General features: G+C 36.1%; 1 protein-coding gene across 6 annotated transcripts in view; it reads right to left on the bottom strand.

Annotated features, from left to right (window-relative positions):
* HERC2 (HECT and RLD domain containing E3 ubiquitin protein ligase 2) overlaps positions 1-23,697 on the bottom strand; it is a 119,230-nt gene that overhangs the window by 51,182 nt on the left and 44,351 nt on the right. For all 6 annotated transcript variants that reach the window (XR_012040342.1, XM_072849614.1, XM_072849617.1 and 3 more), the window contains 32 exons: positions 22,567-22,760; positions 21,837-22,037; positions 20,947-21,175; positions 20,748-20,872; positions 19,244-19,422; positions 18,110-18,294; positions 17,587-17,742; positions 17,126-17,311; positions 15,810-15,980; positions 15,600-15,703; positions 15,335-15,485; positions 14,500-14,714; positions 13,457-13,589; positions 13,220-13,347; positions 12,902-13,097; positions 12,161-12,297; positions 11,478-11,651; positions 11,264-11,400; positions 11,031-11,182; positions 10,425-10,616; positions 9,395-9,582; positions 8,694-8,886; positions 7,910-8,092; positions 7,141-7,325; positions 5,243-5,390; positions 4,954-5,150; positions 4,486-4,716; positions 3,682-3,817; positions 2,973-3,116; positions 1,353-1,495; positions 869-1,136; positions 566-708 (listed from right to left, as the gene is read on the bottom strand). Coding sequence is in view for 5 of the 6 variants with exons in the window: in XM_072849614.1 (XP_072705715.1) it covers positions 566-708; positions 869-1,136; positions 1,353-1,495; positions 2,973-3,116; positions 3,682-3,817; positions 4,486-4,716; positions 4,954-5,150; positions 5,243-5,390; positions 7,141-7,325; positions 7,910-8,092; positions 8,694-8,886; positions 9,395-9,582; positions 10,425-10,616; positions 11,031-11,182; positions 11,264-11,400; positions 11,478-11,651; positions 12,161-12,297; positions 12,902-13,097; positions 13,220-13,347; positions 13,457-13,589; positions 14,500-14,714; positions 15,335-15,485; positions 15,600-15,703; positions 15,810-15,980; positions 17,126-17,311; positions 17,587-17,742; positions 18,110-18,294; positions 19,244-19,422; positions 20,748-20,872; positions 20,947-21,175; positions 21,837-22,037; positions 22,567-22,760 (5,504 nt within the window). In the remaining variant the exon portion in view is untranslated. The remainder of the gene's footprint in view (positions 1-565; positions 709-868; positions 1,137-1,352; positions 1,496-2,972; positions 3,117-3,681; positions 3,818-4,485; positions 4,717-4,953; positions 5,151-5,242; positions 5,391-7,140; positions 7,326-7,909; positions 8,093-8,693; positions 8,887-9,394; positions 9,583-10,424; positions 10,617-11,030; positions 11,183-11,263; positions 11,401-11,477; positions 11,652-12,160; positions 12,298-12,901; positions 13,098-13,219; positions 13,348-13,456; positions 13,590-14,499; positions 14,715-15,334; positions 15,486-15,599; positions 15,704-15,809; positions 15,981-17,125; positions 17,312-17,586; positions 17,743-18,109; positions 18,295-19,243; positions 19,423-20,747; positions 20,873-20,946; positions 21,176-21,836; positions 22,038-22,566; positions 22,761-23,697) is intronic.

Below are 23,697 nucleotides of genomic sequence, written 5' to 3'. Positions count from 1 at the left end.
TTATCATCAATAAGTGAAAATAGTTTTTATAAGGAAAAAGCTAAGCTATTTCACTGACATCTTTTTGCCATTTACTCACTAATTCCTCAGTCATTCCTTGTAGGTAATATACTTTTGTTTTCCAGACCAAAGAGAGGAAGGCGAGGGGAAAAAAAATTATAAAAAAGAAAAGAAAAAAAAGAAAAGAAAAAAAGAAAAGAAAAAAAGAAAAGAAAAAAAGAAAAGAAAAAAAGAAAAGAAAGAGTCCTATACAAACATTACACTATAGTATTGACTATTTTAGATGAAACTGAGACCAACTATCAGGGATACTTACAGCTGCCACTAGTGAAACATCTACCTGCATTCCACTCTTCCCTTGTGCTACTCCTACATAAATATTTATAGATTATTCTTGAGTTCTTTTATGACATGCCTTAGAAACATGCAAACGTGGTCCTTGTTACAGCCTCGAAATCTTGGGACAGCAGAATGTCCTTGTACTCTAACCAAGCTCATAAAAGGAAAGAATTACAAAATTTGCAGCAAGCTAGCATGACTTAAGTTTTAGTAAGTTGATACTTACCACAGGGCAAGCAGCTTCAGCTTCTTCCACCTCCTCTGCTATTTCCTCATCTGAATATTCATCAGAGACAGTATCAGCATCAGAGAGATCCGTAATTTGAACATCAGGGTGATCCAACAACCAGCTAACCAACGCTTCCCCTCCTAATACAGAAAACAAACTCAGTCTGTCTCTAAAGGATTCTCAGACATTAAGATAGTATCCAAAAAGAGAAGTAACAATTGCTCCCTTGTAAGTAGCATTTTAATCTGCTCGCAACTTTCCTTCTCCTTCCAACATCCTTAATTTAACTAAATGAAATACCTGGTAATCCAGAAGCACTTCCAGAGGTTCCAGACAGAGATTTTAGTGCAAATTCTATGTTTTTCCTAGGAAATCCCATTTCCATAACTTGAACTACAATGGGGAGGGGTGGAATTGGAGATTGTTTGCGTTTCTTCACTTTTGTGGGTCGGATATGTTGCACTGTGATGGGTGTTGTAGCTTCACTAGAGCTGCAGTCTTCAAACACTGGAGTTGAAGGATGTGTAGACTCTACAGCCAGATACTGGCACACTGCCAAAGCAGCAGCCTAAATGAGAACAAATAAATCAGTCCAATTAAAACAAGCATATTTAGTATGGGGGCTTTTGTGTGTGTGCCTGAAATTAAAGGTTATGTGCCAAAAAGGGTTGTGCGTCACTTTTTTTTTTTTTAAAAAACCTATAGCTTAACAAGTTTCAACTGGAATGTGAATTGAAAAGACTTACTTATTAGGTTACTTATTAGCAGAAAACACAGACTCTACCTCAAGTTCTTGTTTGTCAAATATTGCTTTCACAGGTGATGGTTGCGTAGCAGCTGTCAAAAGTTGCTGTAAAAGAATCATGGGAGGCTGGGGTCCTTCAGGAGACATATCTCCTATGTCGGGAGAGGCAACTGCTCCATCCTCTTGAAACAAAAACATTATTTTAACCAAAACCATGTAATAGAAGTCAATTAAGAGACTTATTCTGGGGCCTACTGGTTGATCAAACATATTGTTATTTGTCCCATATTCCTTCTCCACAGGAATCATGCATTTAAGATTAAATCATGTGTGCCACAATCTCCATACAAAAAAGCAAATGAGAAATTTGTAGATAAACAATAGTTTTACTAAAATACACGTAGAACATGTCTAGCAGAAAAATGCTCAGTGGACAGTGAATTTGCACAAGTATCTTCTGAGTTAACCTTTTTACAATAAGATTATTATACAGAGGTCCTTCCAGGATAAACCACTTTATAGAGACCACAAGCAGTCTCACTGATCCCCAAAACCATGGTGCATACTTTCCGGATTGAGTCATTTCCCCCTCTAATACACCTCTTAGGAAGAGCTCCCTATTCATTGAAGGTATTCATTGCCCCTTCAAAAAGGGTAAACCTTTTCTGAATCAACTGGCTCACAATTCTGCAACTTTTAAAATTGATTTTGTATTCTTGTTGGCATAAACATTCATATTTCCTAGATCTTTACTGTGGCTATCTCAGGAAAGTGTTCTCACTCTTCGTTTAACTCCAACAAAAGGAAGTTCTCGTAGTTGAAACGATAACAAAACAGTTAATAGTCCTCATGTACTTAGGCTGTTCTGGTTAAGGAAAAAAAAAAAAGAAAATTGGGTGGGGTTCCCCCCCCCTCCCCCCCTTAAAAACTGATGGTAGAAGTAAAACCATGTTCCATTCCTGGGAAAAAACTGATGATTCTGTTGACTTAAAATTTGGCAACTGACAAAAACCCCCAGAAATATACAAATAAACTAAATATAATAATGTATTTAAACACATTACATGTTTCACAAATGCCCAAAGAATTAATATAAACTATAAGGGCATCAATAGCTCTGTCAGATTTCAGGATAGCTATTTTCTTTATTTTTATATGTAGAATGAATGTATATAGAGAATAAATTCAAATTATTAAAACTACAATTCCTTAAACTCCTTTTAAGATTATGCTTAAGACACTGTATCCTCGTACTGGTTTCACTAGAAACTGCAAAGCATTTGAAGTAAAAGGAACAGCCAATTGAGAACTCATACTTTAAGCTTTGAAGCAGAAAAAGAAATTACTGCAAAAAACCGACAAGTTTTTTTAAAATTACTTACAAAGCTTACTAGCTATAGAAGACTTACAAATTTAGCTAACTCCAATATTTCAAGCTTCAAACACTTGATCCACTTAGTCTTCAAAACCTAAGTTAAAAAGTCAAAATGCTTTTAATATATAAGGTTAAAACATTCCTGAAGTTTAATTTTTAATTTTTAGTCTTTAGAGGGCAAACCTAGTTTCTAGCCTCCAACTGCCATTAGCAAGGGTTATAATCATATACTCTATCTACCACCTAAACAAACAGCAGCATACTCAGGTTGCATTTCAGAATACCTGCAGGATTTAACGCACACTCCTGAACAGCTGGCTGAGATAAGATCTGCCTTAGTGTATCCTGGTGAGAAAGCAGAGCTCGGCCTGCTTTCAGTATGTACAGCTTTAATTGCTGGCATCGCAGTAAGTCCAAATCCACTTGACCTATCAGAAATATGAAGTGGCCATTAGCACTAGGAATCTCTTGTATTAGAGAAGAAAGGCTATCACTGATACTACCTCAGTCCAAAAATCAGTTTACATCTTAACTCACTGTTTGAAAGCTTGTGAAATACTAATGATATGAGGTAGTTTGAACAGCATCTGGATAAAAAGCCTGCACACATTCTATGACCCATATTATTAAAAACATTGCCGTTCTACTTTTCATACCCTGGACAATCATACAGCTGATATATAGCACACTAAGTGCAGTTAAGATGTTACATGCATCCAGTATTAAACAATTCAATACAAAAAGTCCAGACCCAAACCTCATTTATATTTTCTCACCAAAGTAAAAACGGTATTCCACTTACAGTGCAGAGCAATTCATCTTCCAGCTAAACTTGTCTCGTAAGTACATACTATTCAATTTGACTAAGAAAAAAGGTAAGGTTCCAGAAAAACCTTTTTCTTATGTACACTTGCTGTTACCAGTATTTGTCCCAGAGTATATCCAGCTATTTAAAAACAAAACAAAAAAACAACAGAAAACCCCCAACTGTACCTGAAAGACCCTGGTTGGGAGACTTCATTCTTTGTTTTTCTATTTTACTTCCAGCCAGATTTACTAGTTGAGCCCAAATGGATAGCATAGGTTCAGTGAAAGGCAAGTTGTTCACATTAAAAGCCACAACTGGAAGCTAGACAGTGGGGGAAGAACAAGACAAAACAAAAAAAAAATGCAGATAAGCGTTTTCCAAAATTTTACAAAAATCATTCAAAAGTTTCAATGGTTATTAACTGAAGAAGAGAAAAAGTAGCATTTGTCTTCTTGCTCTTGACCAGGAACAACTGGAGAGGATTTCTATTCCCTACATAGCTCCTAAGCCTGTATTTGTACAACACAACTGCAGGTCTAGTTGGTGAAAAAGCAAGACAGAGTCAGAGCAAGGAAGAACTGCAGTCCCTGAAGCAGACCAGGCACTTTGACTGTGCTTTCACTAAAGCCATAATAACCAATTTGAGATTAAGATTCAAATGAAAACACCCAAGGCTTTCTACATTAGTTAGCAAATCAAGCTAAATAGAAATAAATAAGCTCCTCTCACGTAAGAGCTATAAATGACATTGTCATGACTTGGGATTTTACCTCAAGTCAAAGGACTTCAGGTCAAATTCAGTCTCCTTTCACCTCCTCAACAAATGAGGATGGGCATTAAAGGCCCTACAGGGGTTCACATGAGTACCATCTTAGATTTGCATTCAGAACATTGTATGTGTTGAATGTCAATGTATTTACCCAATGAAGAAAAAAAATCTTCTTTGCACCATCTTTAACTGTATGAAAGCCTCAATAAAATGAACTTACTGGTTTTAGTTGGTTCAGAGGGCACACTCTACATGTTCGCATGTCATAGAACTGTACAGTGATTTTCCCTTTTGGGGTGATGCGTGTCACCGTGCCTTCTCCAAATTCATCATGAACTACTTGTCCACCCAGTCTCAAGCGACTGTCTATGCCACCAATCACCGCTAATACTGCCATTAGGCCTCCCACCTCTGGATTCTCAGTGTCAGGAAAGTAGTCATCCAACAGAGCCTAAGAAAGAACAATAAAATTAACTGTAGGGAGAAAACATATACTTCTGTCTGCTTTAAAATAAAAAGTTAAATCACACATACTTCAATTTTAAAATTACAACACATAAATACATATATAAAAAATAGAAAAATGGTTTCAAAATTAAGCTTAATATTGTTTACAAACATTTAATATTTATAATTTCAAAATAAATATTTCTATAAAAATGAGCTTATTTTAAAACGTGGAAACTACCCCTTCTGACTGTTTTCCTGCAAAGATGTGGGTGATGGAGGTTAGCTGAGAGTTGATGTACTTGTTTATGAGTCCATTCCACTGGCTGAGCGAATGGAGTGTCCTCAGCAGTGCCACTATCTCTTCTGCTAAAGTACTACTGTGAGTGGCAGTTAGAGATGCTTGGGGCCTGGCCTTTCTCCTTCTCAGAGTAGATTCTAGAAAGACAAAGCAATTGCACGACAGTTACCAATTTAACGCACACATTTTCTATACATAAAAATAAGCCACTGAGGGAAAATTCCTCTACCTCTGAGTAGTGGGATATCTGAAGAACAAGTAGTAAGCAGGCTGCCTAAAAATCCAAACAGTTTTTCCACAAGAAATTTCATGTCTCTTGACCTTTCGTTTTTATCCCAGGATGGAAGTACTGCTTTCAATAAATGTACAGCAAGGATCTAAAAAGAGAACAAAATTAGTGTTATTCCGTTCTACGTCACCAAATGTTAAAGAAATTCTCAACCATATTAAGTACAGAAGAAAGACATTTTAAAAGTTAGCCTTCCTTTCTTTCTATAACGCCAATATAACGCCTTTCTATAACGCCTTTCTTTCTATAACGCCAAAGAACTTCCGTTCTTTCTATAACGCCAATTTCTTTCCAGCTGTGGAAATTACAGAGCTACTGATCTTCTGTTCAGTTTGCTAAGGAAGATTTTAAAAGAAGTTGTGCCAGTTCAAAGTCAGTAACAATTTTACTGGCACATTATATTAGTGAATCCAACCTCTTCAATACTCAGGACATGAGACAAACACACACTGGGAAACAATGTAAAAGACTAAAACACACAGGAAAAATAGGAATACAGAATGGGAAGGTTTGTTCCGATTCCAGACCCAGAACTTAATACTAAGATGTATTTCAGAATGAAAGTTTCCAAGTATTCTGCAATGAAGGTATGACAATTAAAAATCATGAGGTATAAAGCTGAATGATAGAAGAACGCAAAAAGCAACCACAGTGACACCCAAAAGTAGTTACTGTGAAATTAGGGCCTCCAATACAGTATAGAAGGAACAGGCTGGCATCTCTAAACTTAGACACTTGGTGCAGGACTGATGAGGAACACGGGAAGGTGCAGTGCTGCAGTATCAAAGAGCAGATGAGGTTGCACATTCTGAACAGGAGTATTTCAGGTTTTAAGCTTCCTCATCTTCTACCCAGAAGACCAATACAATACAAGTGACCAATAACAGTGAAGAGATGTCTCTTCTTGTAAACCTGTGTCAATAGTATGTCTTTCTAAAACTTCAAGGTCTTGTCTTTTTCTTAAGTTAGACGCTGGCACACGAGGAATGCTCATTTCTCTCGAGTATTCCCTGAACAGCACAGATGACTCTAATGCACTAAGTCCTGGATGATGACAGAAGTCTCATCATATTAAAAATACTGCAAGAATTTGCTGGAAGATCACACAAAAATGCACAGGCCTTTACGATACAAGGCTTTAGTCAAAAAATGCTGATGCCTTATCAAGGAAAAGATTAAGAAGATCTTTTGATCCCCAAGCCTTAAAACTTGGAAGAGTTATTCCATAATAAGGTTGCTTTTCAATCTCATGAAAAAGGCACTACAAGATGCTAAGGAAAGGAAAAAGAAAATAAAAAGGAAAAAAAAAAAAGGGAAGACAAAAAAAGAAAAGGGGAAAGGGGACAAGGGAAATACAATACCAAAATAAGATGCAAAGATACAGCTTCTTAAGAGAGACTATAATTAAAACAATAACAACAGTTTACTATGGAAGGAGGGACAGTAGATAATACACAATTTGATAACTTTAAGTTGAAATTGCACATTTTTCCTAACCATCTTTTTGTTATTCTTTTCTTTATTCAACTTCTAGGAAAACATTATATGGGAGTTTCTGGAATACATTTTTGGAACACTGTTTTTGCCTCTGACATGTACAAAACTTTCAGGTTTTCAATAGAACAATGGAGTCTGTAGTGCCCTGAAGGCTCAAAAACTTACACATGTATATTTAAAACAATGAATCCTAAATATAAGAAGACACGGTATCTTTTTTCCAATTAATTAAAAACTGATTTAAGGACATTTCCCATCTGTTTTTTAAAATACACTTTTAAGACAACTAAAGTCTACTAAATTCATTGCCTATCAAAGTAATTTGGAAATACACACATTACCTGTCTCTGTAGTGAAGCAGCAGTGAAAGATTCATGCCCCTCAACAATTTTCATTAGCAAAGTTATCCACTGAGATGTACTAAGAGTGCTGCACATCTGAGGCATGAGTGCTATACTTCGAATGAATCCCAACGTGCACCAACTCCTATGCTGTTCTTTATAAACTAATTTATTTGGCAAGGAAGCTAAAAACAAAAAGATATATACATATAACAGTTGACTTTTCCGCCAGCTATGTAATTCTTTATATACTACATGGGGCTTTTTTGGACAAACCATAACACTGAGCTACTCCACTGTCTTTCCATGAACTATTAACTTCAATTTTAAAGCCTGTAATTAATTTTATTAAATATGCCTTTAAAACAATTCTCATCCTTATACTGTTTCCTCATTTCAAAGTAGTTAACAGCATTACTTCTGAAATTACAAAGCAGCTATGGAAATGAGTATGACACACCCAGTTGTACCATTCTCCCCAAAGAGAAAAAGACTGCTAAGAAATTCATTGTCTAAGCTAACCGTACACATCCTGATGCTCCACACCTCATGCATTTCTCCTGCTTTTACTGCTTATGTTCTAAGAATGCTCAAGATCACTTATCTTGCTTTTGCTAACCATTAAGATTTTAAAAGCTCTGAAAATGCATTTTCTAGCCTTTGGCCTTAAAGGATTAAAAACTAGTAACAGAAGATTTACAAAGTTACAAGACAACAAAGCACAAAACAGACGCATACAGCAGAAGCAGACTGTTTCTATATAATATACCTGATTTATCTATTGTTCCACTCTCCACAAGCATACGGAGTAGACCACACAAAGTCCTAGTAGCATCACTTTGCATGACTTCAGCATGGACACCAGCAGAGAGACACAATGTCTGCAACAGGTTCACAGTACTTGTCAGCATCATGGAAGTAGGGTGGAGATTCCTCTCAACTTGTTCTCCTTCTGAAGGGAGACACAAAAAGCAAAGGAGTACATTAATATTGAGTTATTCTATTTCACAAAGAGTTCTGAAAGAAACACGATGTGAGAAATTTGTTGTAAATATTTTCTCTAAGACGATTTGACATGAAGATTCCTTATTTCCAACTGCAAGAGCAAAATATAAACCAGGTATTTTGTGCAGATATTTTAAAGTTATTCTCTAGCCGTACACAACTTAAAAGAAATTCCAAATTCAGTGCCAAGAATAGGGAAGCAGTGTGACTAGATGTATAATTAGGCCATATAAAAAACACACTTTAGAATGGCATTAACGTATGTTCAAATGTATACCTCCTGGTATCTGTAACTGAAACTATTTCCATTGGATAATACTGTATTCTTTGGCCCATGAATATGCAACAAATGTGATATCATGCTTTCTATCCTCCTTTCTCACAGTAAAGCTACCTTAAGAGAGAATCTGGTCAGGACTGTAAACCTATTAATCTTCTTTGATGAAGCATTTTCTCCTGTGAAAGAAGCTTTTTCATATTATAAGATATCTATTTTGGAACTTAACTAAAACCCTGCCTCCACTTTTATAAAAAAATTGCCTTTTTACCAGAATCATCCTCAGTGTCTGAATCCTCTGTTGTGGGTTGTGTTGCCGGTGGTGGCTCAGCTAGTTTGAGATCATATTTTCCCTCCTTCCCCATTCTGTAAGAATTTGTACTTCCAGTGTCCCACTGTACTCTAATCCAGCCATCTTCTCCCAGTTCTCCAATCACACGACCCAAACCTGGAGGGGGTCCATCCTGACAGAAGAGAGAGACTCAAGTTACACAATCAACAACACTAATTCGTATCCAAAGTTCATAAAATAATAATGCAATTCTCTTTTTTTGCTGCTAACCTAATGGTTAGATAGTAAAGATTCAATAATGTTTTTTAAAAATCCAGCATAAAGTTGGAAAGCATTTAACAATCTTGAAAAGAAATTACCCCGGTAAACTGTAGCAACACTCATGTTTAGATCTACTTTATGTACTACGTAAGTGCCACACACCTCTAGTTGGAAGTGCATATTGTAGTAAACAAGCGATCCAATTTCCTGTTAAATTGTGAATCAGAACAGTCTCACTAAAAAAGAATTTTCATCTCCAAAAATGAAGTTAAACAAATAATTAAAATCTTCTATGCTAATTCTCCAAGTCTTTGAAATGTAAAATGACCTTTAAAGTTTGAACATAAAATTCACAGACATTCCACTGAATACAGACTTTAGATTTTAACACACCCAAACCTGTATGAAAGAAGTTGTACCTGATCACCCCATTTCCAGTCTACTCCTCTCACCACTCTGGTACCAATTTTCATCATGGCTGCCAGCTCTGGTCCAGAAACAGGGAGCTGAACAGGTGTAGTTTCCTTTCTTGACTCTTCTAGGACTGTGGCAGAAGCTCCACGAGAAGAGGCAATCATATCTTCTTCAATGTTGTCAGAACTAGGTCCTAAAGAGGAAAAAACATGAAAAAAATTTAAAACCAGCTACAAGTTTTTATACGTACCTGTGTCACACTTAAACTTTAAGGCACATAAGGTTTGCAATCTAAAAGCAGTAACAAATAGGAAAGCTGACTTAACAGGTGATACAGTAAAATCAGCTTTTAGGAAACTAGGATATAATGGTTTTGAATGCACAGGACTTTAAATACTTAATTTTGAACACGAATAAGTGACAAATAATAGAGACATTATAATGACAAGTCCAGTGGCTAAATGGTTCTACTAACAGATTATTTTTGGAAAAACTTCTTATGAGCACTCCAGCTAAGTACAAGTTACAAGAACAGATATTTGCTATTATCTAAGAAAACAGAGGAAAAAAAGCAGGAGAACTTGAATCATGGCAAAAAACACCACAGAACTTCGGATAACAGAACAAACAAAGGAAGCTTCCAGCTTAAATATGCAGACTGGGAACGGTTTTAATAGGTAGAACAAATGAAACTGATTTAATAGGGAGTAGGCAGTTTTTAATGTTTTCATTTTACATTTTACATTTTTAATTTATTCGTAATGTTTCCACCAAAACTACACTATCACTCCTAAATTCTAGCAAAGGATGGCCAAAGCAAAGGTTTAGGAGAAAAACAATGAATGAGTAAAGGCTATAGTCAAACTAACTTCCTTCTCAATCGTGTTTACAGGTGTGCTTTTTGTATCGGGGTAAACAGCATTAAGTACTATCTTTAAGCAGCAAAGTCATTCTGTAGTTTGGGTGCACCAACAGGTAAAAAATACAGGAGTTTTATAGAACACATGCTTTCTTCGAAACAAGAAGATCTCATACCTATCAGCCGCAGTGTTGTCTGTGTCAATGCTAGCATGCCAGAATTAAGGAGGAGACTCAAGGTATTGGCACCGTGCTGCAGCGTCAACATATTGAGCATGACCAGCAGAAAACGTGCTTGTGGAATAGTCCCAAGACTTGGTCCTGCTGGATTCTCATTAGTAATTGTTTGTAGAGGAACAGGCTGCACACCTAAATCAAAAGTAATATAAATAACGCAGTCAGTTGACATTTGGGAGCTGCAATAAAATAGGTTATAGATTTGCTTGATGGTTTAAAATATTTTCTATTCCCTGCTTGGCTTTAAGAACTTACAAGCTGGAGTTCCAAGAAAATTTTTATAATTTAGATTTCAATGGTAAAATGAGTAATCAATTACCTGTTGCTGGGATACCAGCAACATTGTCTTAAACACTGAAAAGTGAGTTACGGGGGAACAGGGAGGGAGTGGAACACATGGATGGACAGAAAGCCAAAGTATTTCTCAGCACAAACCAAAGGAACTGATTTTAGGATCCCAATTATTGGGAAATTAAAAAAAAAAAAAGGCAACAATATTAATTTAAAACAGTCTTCTCCCGAGCAAACAGCAACAAAAAGATTCACCTAGTTCTTTAAATTTTGCATTAGCATCTAGCAAGATGTTCCGGACATTCTGAATAGCCCATGCATACAACTTTCCAAAAGTTACTTCTAGCAGCATTCTGTTAAACGGTGGGATCAGATCAACATCCTTCAAGCAGTCGGTAAGCGGTTCCCTACATAGAAAAACAACAACAAAAGTAAGTATTTTTTTCTTACCGAAGAACTGTGAAAGTAAAAACAACAAAAAGTTTTACCCTATATTGGCTCCTTCTGGAATAAGCCTCTGCCATCCACAGAACATCGCATACTGCACAGATGGGAGCAAAAAATTTTTTGCTGCCAATTTCAGAATAGTATCTATTCCCTCCAGACGAACTTCTGCTCTTTCCAACTGCAAAAGAGAAAAAAAAAAATTGTCATACTTATGTAAACTGCTAATACATGCAAGACCATTTTCATCCATTTTACCTGTTTTAATAAACATTTTCTCATTTTTTCTACATCCACCGGCTCTTCTTTAAGTGCAAATTCAACAATGGTGTTAAGGAGGGCAGACTGTGGATACAAGCCTTGGACATTTTGCTTCAGCCATTTGTATTTGTGAACACCTGTAACTGTACTCAAAAGTGGCTGCCACTTATCCTGCAAAACAGGAAGGTAGCATGTTAAAACAACTTTTAAATTACTGAAAGTATAAGTTATTTCATGTAAAACTATGACCAAATTTAAAATACTGGGGGGGAGGGGACATGACGACTTCTTCAAAGCCAGGAAAGAGCTTAGTATTATTTGTAACTCATTATCTTGTTTACAATTGCTACATAAAATTTCAAATGCATTAACCTTCAAAAAAGAGGAAGTAACCCATCATAATCTTTTATTTTGAAATTAAGCTTTATCTGAACACTTCTAAGATTATCAATAACCTAAAAATTAGAGAAGGTATCTTTACATATTCTAAATATGCAGTACACAAGCTTTTTTTAAGAATTATTCCAGGTTTCACTAAAACAATGCGCCATACTTAATCATATATCCCAAACACCATTATCAGAATATTAAACATCAAGTTATAGTAATCATGCTTTAGCTAATATTTCTTCCTCTTGTCATTTTTATTCACAAGGTTGATTCAAAATCTGATATCCTACCTTTGGGGATTTGATTGGTATAGGCCTTTTATCTATAGGTACAGGACTGTGAGGTACCACACAGGATTCTTCTAAATCACTCTCTTCGTTTCCAATTTTGGATTCTTCCACATCAGCAGATTCAGATTTTTTTGGCACTAGAAATAAAAAAAATTATTCTTCCATGTAATCTGATAACATTTTACAGTGTCAAATTTTTAGGTTTGCATGATAACCTAAGCATACAGAATGCTTAAGATCTGCCTGTAATAAAATGGAAATATATTCCTGGTGAACTCTATGTCCAACTATTATCAAATTAGCTCTGGTAATACCTCCAATATGCTTTTATCTTTAAAGACCAATTTCAAAAGCATTTTGATGTTTGTTCACCACATTTATTTACTTCCAGTTAAACAGACTTTGACAACAGTTGCTTTAATAAAACATGATTTTTAGTAAGATGCCACTTCTAGTTAAACTTTACTAAAGCCAGTTCAGAGGGACTGATATTGATGGATCATTTTTAATACGTTGGAACACAAAGAAGCACACCTCACCTAAACTTGACCCTCTTGTCTGCCTGTTTCTGCTGTAGGAACTGACATGTAACCATTGATTTAAAACACTTCATGAAAATGCAGCAGAAAGCAAATGGCTTTGATGCTTTAGCTAACAAGTCTCAAATACAGAGCAGCAAACCTTGGAATGAGATTGATTTTAATTTTTTTCAAATAAAATACAACATTAATGTTCCCTTACCTCTTTTTTTCCTTTTTTCTCTAATTATTTTCTGAGCTACCCTCCGCCATCGGGGCAAGGAACTCAGAAGTTTAAATTTAGACATTATAGATAGATCATTGCAAACTGCAGGACGTAGTTCATTGAATAAGAATCTCAAACGTTCAATAACAGGAGCACAAACTTCCTTGTAAGAACGTCCTTGTTCTTGATGGGTCTAGAAGAGGCATTGAAAGATTAGGTTACCATTTAATATACAATAAAATGAGCAATACATAACTTTTTAATAAAACACTTCAAATTAAAAATAATCTAAACTTCAGCAGGTAAGAGGCTTACCTTAATCAGTGAGCATTTTGCTTGGTAGACAACACGACACACATCCACTACAGATTTTGGTAAGGTTTTGTGCTTTACCTGGTCAACTCCAAGGGTACCAGGATGAACAAGAGAGAGTGCTACATGACCTTAATGGGAAAAGACAATCTCTGAACATGCATTTCCAAAATCATCTATAGCAGAGTTTAAACTAGTCCAAAATGTATTCTGGGACAACTATACCAGAAGCCTACCTACCCAAATCTTCATGCTTCAGAAGACAGCATAATAGCAAACGTCCTACTTCTTCCACAGGATGCTCAGGAGGGAATGTGATTGGTGTTGTTAAGTGACACTGTTTACAATATCTCTCTATTTGACACAAGAAGTCCTACGAAAAACACACAACAGCCTCTATTTAACTTTGTTTTTACATGCAATGAAAGGTCCCAAAATACTGCAGCCAGCATTTAAATAACACTGAATAACCTCCACAATCTGAACTAACATTCAGAAGTGAGATATACCATGCAGTATGCACTATTTAATACACAGCAATTACAACCCAATACTACAAAGAATACCCTGTATCATTCTTCTTGTATGAAGAGCAACGTGGCTCAAGGAGCAAAGCTACTACTGCTTTTATCTCTTCCTGAGATAGCCAGGTCACCTAACACGATTTTTAATTATCTTCTCCTGACTCCTCATTACTTCTATCCTATCCTCCCAAGGACTTATTTGTGGGTTTTTTGATAAAGGAGCTGAACTCAAAGGGTTAGAAAATCTAAAGGTATTACAGAAGACAGTGATCAATATAAATCTTAGGGGTTTTCATAATACCCACGATTCCAACCAGGTGAAACCTGAAACCCAAGGCACAAAGGGACTGTAAGACAAAGGCATGCATGCACCTGACACACAAAATACATTTGCAGTTTGACAAAGAAAACTCCCATCTTAGTTCAACCAGAGGTGAGCAGGGTCTGTCAATACTACTAAAACCTGACAAGGAAAGCAATGCATTATTAATTTTTTTGGCAAGAATACATTTAAATTTTTTAAGTTCTCCTACTCAAAAATTCAAAAGAAAAAACTGTACTGTTATGGTATTAAGTGAAATACACAAATTTTATCCATTAGTAGTACTCAACCACTCCTTTCACAAAAAGCAATTCTGAAATAACTTTTTTGATTGTTTTGTTATAACTTTTGGAGAATTTTCACCAACAAAACTGTTTCAGGCCACCACTGTCACCGTTCAGCAACATTTTTTGTGAACAGAACTACTGAGAGCTTACCTTCACAGTGTGATCCTGAATATTATTATCTGCAATAGCTTGGAGAAAAGGTTGTGAATGGTCACTCAAAGTTAATCGATGTGTATATAGTTTTGATTTATTTGGGGTAGTATTACCAGGTGAACTGCAATGGTCTTCATCTTTTTCCTCATTGTAACTGTAATGAATCTGACTAGTTTGCAATCCTCCAGAAAAGATAGATGACTTCAACCATTCTAAAAGAAAGAAAAGAAAACAGAAATGTATATTCTGATGAAAGATTAAGCTATCAAGACTCAACAATTCCCTCAAATAAAATGCATACACAGCTTCAAACACAGAGGTTTAGCAGCTCTTCCATTTGCTGAAACTTCTTCACAGAAAAAAAAGGGTTCTGCAAATAAGTAACAGGGCAGCTATCACCTGTTTAGAGACAACAGGGCCTTAGCTATTCTTCTGTGATTAATACTGAATTATACCTTCTATTCACCAAATGAAGATACCCAACACAATAGAATCCAACACCAGTTGCTTCAGGTACCCTTAACTGAACACAAATTAGTGAGATAACTGTGCTATACAGAGTCTCCTTTCTCTTCCACTATTCTCTCCATCTTGTATATTACAAAATTCTGGATATTTAACTGTTCAAAATTATCTAATCCCCATTTAAATCTTGCTAAATTATTGGCCTTGATGAGTGTGGTAATTAATGTTAAGAATAGAGGACTTCAGAAGACAGCAAAACTAAAGAGGTGCTAGATTTCCAGTTTATTTATTTGCCCTGTGTCTTTTTCTTGCAATGCTTTCACAAGTATTTATCACTTATTCAAGCACAAAATGAAGTTCTGCTTACTGGCACATTCAACTTCCAGAGGAGAAAGTGGTGTGCTCATTGCCAGGTAGGAAGCGTGCAGTCCAAGGAGAAGACCCAAATTCCTTTCTGTGTCTATTAGAGGTGATGACAAAGTACTGAGATCTGGTGTTGTAATCACTTCCTGGTCAGGCTAATTAAAAGAAATAGGAGTTGAAAGCTAGAACTGAGATTCAACAAGAATTTTGAAAGCAAAGCAATACTTTACTTTAGAAAGTGTGTATCCATTAATATATAACATTTTTACCTCCATATACTGGCCAACACAGAAGGCGTGCATTGACTCCCGCGTGTCCTCAAACTGCAAAGCAGCTTCCAAAGCAACAACTGGGTCCTCACCTGCAAACTGAGCTAATGAAAGAATGAGGTAGTCAGTATAGTATCTAAAAACCTGTTTATGCTATTTAGTTTTGAAACAGAAGTAATTTGTGTCTTTAATTCAGATGCTGATTCTCACCAAGTATGCTACTGCCAGTTAAAGACTGGGTTTGGAAGTCCTTTATATCATACACTTTCCCATCAATCACTGTCCAAAATCCTCCATCTTTGTTGTGGTTCTCTAGGTCAGCTTTACGTATAAGTGTCACCTCCTCATTATTTCTGCAACTCTGGCCAGTGAAAAATGAACCTACAGGTATAAAACAGAATAGAGAATTTATCAACAAAAAAACAGAAAGTAAAGCTTTTTCTGAACATTCTTTTAATAGTTGCCTAACCAAATTCTTCACTTCTATTCAAAGGCTGCTTGTCTTTTGATGCACTCAAAAGTCAAAATGGCTATTAATATGTTCCTGTCTACATATTATGCAATTAAACTGTCTGTATGCTGTATTCTCTTATGCACTAATCTCCAATGTCACAGTGTCAAAGACCTAGCATTGCCCAACTATATGGCTGTTTTGTTTAGAGGTGGAGCAGAACAACCGGTGTTCTGGAAAATCACTGCTCTGGTCAGTTCTCCCTCCAAATGACTTCAGTTTTACTACATGCTTGCCTGCAAGGCATTGGCTGTATATTTAATTTCAGTCTAAATCCAGATTTTTTTTTAAATAAAAGAAGGAAGGTTACGTACACGTTAGAACTCTTCCAATCTACAGATCAGTAAACTATTTCAAACTAAAGGTAATTTCATCCAGGCAAGAAACATCAGAGTAATGTTCGCACACATGCGCCTTCATCTCAGTTTGCCCTATTAGACCAGTAACTTAATTTTCACGTAGTTTTTGTGCTCCCTAACACACTACTGTCTAGCAGTGTGACCTTTAGCTCTCTTGGGTTATGCCAACCATGTTTCATTCCTCCCTCCACCAGTAAAATGCTCACAGCCAGAAATGCATATTTTCTGCTTCTCTTTTCACCCCAGACACACCTCATATTATAAAGTGCCCTGGGAAAAGAAAAATTCCTTATTTCAAAGCTTTCACTTTACTCTCCCTTTATGTTACAGATAGAGTTTAGTAACAAAATGCATAGATGTACTAATCATGTTTTCATTGCAACTTTTCACACTCAAAATGCAAAATGATGTCAACTACTTCTTTAAAAAGTTGCATTTGTACTCTGCTTAATCCTACCTCTATACATAAGTTCCTAACAAATTTATTGACAGAAATAAATACTGCCATATGACTGCCATATGAATTGGTTAATAAAAATTTGTACTGTAAAGTAGAATCCCCTTCCTGAGAGTAGTTCATGAACAGTCACCATTTTTATATAGCTAGTTTATGAAAACATAAATAAATAAATAGTCCAGATGCTACTAGTACATACCCATTATCCCTGGCCATGCTAAATCCTCATTGTCATCCCTTTCCTTTCCAGGGGCTAAATGGTTAAATCTGTCTAGATGTTCTAGCAAGCCAGCCAACAGAGGGATAGCACCAGCTTCCTGCATTAATCCAGCATTTTTACTGAGGAGCAGCACTACAGAAACCACCAATTCTGGAAGAAGAATACCTAAAACACGAAAACACAGAAGATATTCAGATTTAATTCAAGACCTATGTTTATAGCATCACAGAAGTAAATTACCAAGCAATACATTCTGCCCTCTGTTACCACTTTAGTACAAAGCGCTCGCCTTCCCCATCAAATCTGCCCTCCTCCTCTCCCATCAATCAAAAGATTAAATTTACTCTTTTTTAGTAATTTAGAACTTTCAAGAACATCTACAATATAACTTTATAATTTTGTGGAAGAGGAGGAAAGGGGGACAGCAAAGAAAAACCTACCTGTTAAATCTCCATCCACAACACGAGATACTTCTGCAAAATGCCTATGGCTAGTAGAAGCGATGCTGGTTGCCACAGGAAGTATATCACCAATGTGCGTGCACAGGAGAGCAGTGTATTTCTTTAGTAAAGAGCCAACACCTAAGAGGTCAGGACCTGTATAAAAAGGAGGAAGAGCACAGAAAACCATCACATAGTCATATTTAAGAAACAGATTTCAAAAGCTGTCAAACTCTTCTGAAATGCAGCCACTCAGTATGAGCACTGAATTAGAGAAACCGCATCTTTTTAAAACTTTTTTTTAAAGTTCATTAAAAATTTATTATCTAGATCCTGTTGCTTTCCAAAGAGAAATTTTCCTTTACAGAAAACACTTTAAAGAAACTACTTTCAAATACTTTTCAGACAGACTTAGCAACTAGGCTGATAAATGAGACAAGAAGATAAATTAAATAAGAAACTGCTATCCTGTAAAAGAGGTATTACAGAAATGCTTGGGGCTTATTTTTTTACAATAACTTACTGTATGTATTAGGGGCCTGCCCAACACAATCTCCTGGGTAAAGTTTACTAACAAGTAGACGCTGAAAACGGAGCAAGAGGTCCAGAGAAGCAGATCTCTCTTTGCTATAATGTTCATGGTCCATACAGGAAGAAATGCGACGAGCAACATCTTTTAGTTTGGCTATCGTCTGTGAAGCGATGTTCCTAATCAGTATAAAAGTATTGTAAAGTACTTAAAAGGAGTTGATAGTGAAGACAGTCCACAAAAAGCTTCTGCTAGAATTTCACACAAATATATAAGAAACCTATGCAAAGTTTCTTTGTACGATGTTCCCTTGTTTGCACTGTAGTACCCAAAAAGTCAATGGTTTTTTTGGAGGCATTTTGTTTAACAGGATTCATAAAACACATCAATTTTGTATTTCTTGTCATCACCCACTACAAAAAACATAATCTGACAATTTTAACTGAAAGGCTGCAATGAAAGTCATGAGACTACGTAGTCCAAAAGAGTCTCAGTACTGATTAAATTACATGGTTACCACCACAATTAAGTGAAAAAGCACAACAAATTTCTTAGTAATCTCATCATTACTTCCTGCTACATATTAAATATTGCTGTAGCTGACATAAAGAAGCTTTGTTCTCAGCACCCTATTAGTCATGCGTTCACAATTCTTTCTCATTGTCAAGAATTTAAAATTCAGGTTTCTTCCCCCCTTATAGCCCCACCAACAGTCTTCTTGAGGCAAAATATTCAGTTCTAAATAAACAGGACAAAACATTCAGTTCTAAATAAATTTGTACCAATTCTCATATTTTGCAAGGACAGGCTTTTGAATGTTTGTCCTATATTTGTTACACAGACTTTCAGAGTACGAGGAAGAAGTGTCAGAATCCATAAAACCAAGGCAAAAAGTCTTTCTAAAATCAGGTAATTTAAGTACAGAACTTTGCTCCTTAGCAAACATAAAATAGCAAAACTATAGACAAGCTAGGAGAACGTTCAGTATTTTGAATTCTGAGGAGCTAAAATGCTAGCAAGAGACTATTTATTTGCTAACCAAAATAAGTCATCCTTTAGTTGACTAGTTCATAAAACATCTAAACAGATCTTCTGTACAAAAATAAAAGACAAATTCGAAGCAATTACCTTAGTAACTGCTGAATTAACTGAACTAGTGGTAAACTTTGTTTTCCTGCAGATTCATAGATTCCAGTATTAATAAGGTCTTTGTCCAATGGAGTCCTGCTCCTATGAAGCGTTGATGCATTTGCTTCTTGTTCATCAATCTCTTTTTCTTTCTGTGCTTCTTTTTTTGCTTCAATATCCTAAAAAAGTAAATCAAGTTAAAGAAAATGCGCAAACTGCCATTGTGATTATGAAACATTTTACTAACAAGTATTAATGATAACAAGATCAAGTTACTTTTACCTATGTCAGAAATGAAACAATTGCTACCAAACGTGTATTGTATACTCCTTAACAACCACATGGGCACACTTTTTTTTAAACAATTATAATATAAAAAGAAGGAGGGAGGGGGTGAAGGTAAACAAGAGTAGACAAACTCCAGATTCAATTTCCACCAAACCAAGTTAACAACTGATTTCTGTTCTATGTATGTTTAAACATGCCAGTAGCTACTGCACAGTTCACAACTGAAGGCATGTTTACTCTGTATTTATAAAAGTAACAAATCCAGTCCACTGCAGAAGAATCTGGGTTAGATTTACTACTGAGCTATAGTCATACAGAACTCTATGGAAATGAATTCACCCAGGTTTTAGACAATGTAAATTAACCTGTGCAGTGCTGTATGCTGCCACCTAGATCACTTTCAGCATATATCTGAACTTGGCTCAGGCACCTCTGACCTATGCTATAATGTAAATGTGCCCTACGGGACTTGGTTAAGAAACAAGAGGTCGTGCACGTCTTTAAATACAACTGAAAATGCTAATGCTAGACTATGCATTGAAGAAAAACTTAATAAATGCATTTCCTCTGCATCGTAAAGCTCCCCATTTACCAATAGTGGAGAGAAACCAAGAGGAAAATATACTAGGAAGAATTAAACAAATTAAGAGGCAAGAAAAAAGCACATTTTTGCTTTCACAGCCATACATAAATATGTCAATTTAAAGCAGTCTGTGCAGAGGATGTCCCATCTCTGAGACGCTAATGGAGAAAACAGTACATACGAAATGTTTCTTTCATCCTTTGTATAACTAGTCAGCATCTGTTAAACATTCAAAACAGTCTGAAGTGGAACCTATAGAAATTTGAGATGCTGCAAAGAATTCATTCATCTTGAATTCATAAGTCATAAGCCTGAAATTTCTGCTGGAGAGATATGGGTGACATCAAGGAAGTGAAGAACTCAAGAATCCCACAGAAAGGTACAAAGTGCTTTGTAAAATTATGCTCCTATTACAGAGCTTTATGAAAAAGTTTGTTACTGTTGTTAAAATCATCACTCTATGCAACAAAAAGAAACACTCTACTAAAAAGGAGAGTATGGTTCATGCTTCCATACAAACACTGGCTCAAGCTTCAGGTCTAAAGAGGATAACATCAATTCACGAACTTCAGAAAACATTTGATACATCATCTTATTCTGTTTATACAGAACTTCAAAGCTGCTGAAACATACCTGAATTTCTGCAGTAATAGCAGCATTTAGTGCAGACTCTAAGCCTCCATCAGCCATCAAGCTGCCTACCAAGAGGTCAATCATAAATCTACGGCCTGGACTCACATTCATTTCATTTCCTGAAACTAAGAATGGAAGAAGCTATTAATAAAGTAGATATGCAAGCACAAAACAAATAGGTTTAAATCTTAGGACCAACCTGCGCTGGGTAAGAGTGCTGAGAGAGCCCTAGCCCGCTCTTCTGCTGTTGGCAGTAACACAGACCATCCACTCTGCAGCACTGCTTGAGCAGCCGACTGCACAGTATTAAGAACACCAGCATTGCTTGCTAATGTTACCACTGTCTGCTTCAGGCTATTGAGCAGTATACTGCCCAAACCCAGGCCAAGGCATTCTGGATCCACCTGATGACTAATGGCAGCATGAAGCTGAAAAAAAGAAAGGGGGGGGCAAATTTTAATTAAGAAGAGATGTGAACTTGGGGGGGGGGGGGAAGTAGTCCATCCTGGAGCAATTGAGTAAGTTCACTTACCAAGATACAAACTTTCATAAGTAAATTTGTAAAATTAAAGGGAAAAGCTGGCTTGCCCAAACACGTACTGAATTTAAACTAATACTCAAGGATTATGAACTATATTTAACTATATCTCCTAAAATGGAACTACAATAACCTAAAGAATAACCTCAACTGTTTCTACTTCGCTACAGTATATGAGGAAAAGTAGCACATCTTCAGTGAATGTCAGATACCTTCTAAAGAGGACATTCACTCTTCAAAATGCTATTTAAAATTCTTAGAAATGCTCAAAATCTCTGAGTGTATGGACTGATTGAGTGAGTATGCAAGGCTTAATCCATTTACATTTTATTTTTATAGTTAATTTTTAATGAGATCCAAAGGCTGTTGAGAAGAAAAAACAACCACCACTAGCTGCCAAATTTCAAAGAGTAGAAAGTGGTATTGCACTTATTTCACTTTTTAAATCAATAAAAATGTTTTAAAGCACATTAAATCCACTATTTTCATCCAAGCAATTTACTGAAACATTTAGTTCAACGACTGCTCAATGTGTAAGAAATTGAAGGTACCTGAAGCCTTAGAAGGTTTAATGTTGCCACAGCCATACACTCCTTTTCCTGAGGAGGGGGCCAGTCAGAGGAGCCATCCATTCCCTCTGTCACTTGTCTTAGTAAAAGATCTAGCTGCTCAAATGTCATGGGGCAAACATCCACCACAAAAGGCACCCGCAAGCCTATTGACCATTCTGAACATGACGACCAAGCAAAACTCTATAAATGGAAACAATACACAAAGTTCAACAGTTGTTTCCCAAATATAAGATGACACTGGTTAGAGATTGGAGTGTAAAGCTAACATTCGAATAGTAATAGAAGACGCAGAAATAAGATCAGCACATCTGTTGAAGAGAACCCTTCACTTGCATCATTGTAAACATACATAAAACCCTACCAATCCCAGAAAAGAACTCTCCTCACATTTTCCAGAGTGCTGTTATACCAGTCCAGATACCTCACTATCTTTGCTGCAGGAAACATTCTGCTTGGCAACTCTTCAATTGCTGTACCAGACAAAAACCAAAACAGGTAAATAGCTACTTCTCAGAATACCCAACAGAGGGAAGCTAGTTACCCTTTTTGGCAGAGGAATTGCACAAGATTTTTTTTTTCCAAGCCTTCTTTTATTCAGAATAAGAAAAATCATGCAAGCACAGAAAGAGGGACTGGGATTAGTGTACAGAACTAGCCTCAGTGAGAGACAAAGACAAATTGCAACTAATAATTCAAAAATAAAACTTACCTGAGCAGGCCCACAAGCAATTCCAACGATATGCTTTGTGTCTAATCCTGGGAGAGCTGCAGGCTCTGGTTTGGTGATCCGCAAAGTATCAAAATGTTGACACTGATCATTGCTTCCCCAGCTATGCACTTCACTGTCTTCAGTCAGTGCTAAACAATGGGTAGATCCAGCTGCTACATCTATGACTTTTTTTCCTGATAGGAAAGTCAAATGTTGAAAATATAACTTAAAGATTACAATCATTAACAGAAAAATAACAGAGGTAAGGAAAACTGCTAATTACAACCATACTTAACTATGAACACATAATGGATGTCAAGAGTCTCACCTTTGCCTTAGTAGTGGATTGGAAGAGTACAGCAAAAGAAAAACCAAGGAAATATTTAAAGATTCTTAAGAGATAGCTTAAGTACAAAAGTATACAACTTTTAAAAAATATTCTATTTTGTATTCCTTCTACTTAGATACTTTCTCAGGAAAGGTTTATTAAAAGATCTCCCCATCTATGAACCGAGAACATAAAGATATATTGTAGTCATTAGTTCAGAAGTTACTGTCAATCAGATCATTCATCATATATGAACAACAATTTTAGGAAAGACAGAGCCATAAAAGAGGTTTCTTCCTCATCCTTCCCTACAAAACCTCAGGTTTCTCACAAATGCAAGAAATAATCTTCACTCTGTTACAAACTACTCAAAAGCACTGGCACAAACACACTTTAAACATGATTTGTTGCCTGTGATCTTCATTTATTCCATTCACATTCCTTAATCTAAGCATATCTATATTATATATATATTTATTTGCAAGACAATGCAAAAATACATGTTTTAAATAAGCATTTCTGTGAACCTAATCAAAGAAAAGCAGTAAGAATAAAAAGAACACAAGACAAGCAGCATTTAAAGTAGTCGTAACATAGTGGCTCTAAGTCTGCTAGAATTCTAAAGGTGTAAATGCAGAAGTGGTAGAATATGTGCACTATTACCTTTTTCAATGCAGCCAGCATAAAATACAACAGACTACATGGTATCATAATTCTTAAAGTTGAGATCATTAGTGTCCAGTAAAAAAATATTCCAACAATAGCAAAAAGAACTTCAGAATATTTCCAGCTCTGATAATTAC

Source organism: Ciconia boyciana, chromosome 1, assembly GCF_034638445.1.
Source record: "Ciconia boyciana chromosome 1, ASM3463844v1, whole genome shotgun sequence".
NCBI classification, from domain to species: domain Eukaryota; kingdom Metazoa; phylum Chordata; class Aves; order Ciconiiformes; family Ciconiidae; genus Ciconia; species Ciconia boyciana.
This window is presented reverse-complemented; position numbering and strand designations above follow the sequence as displayed.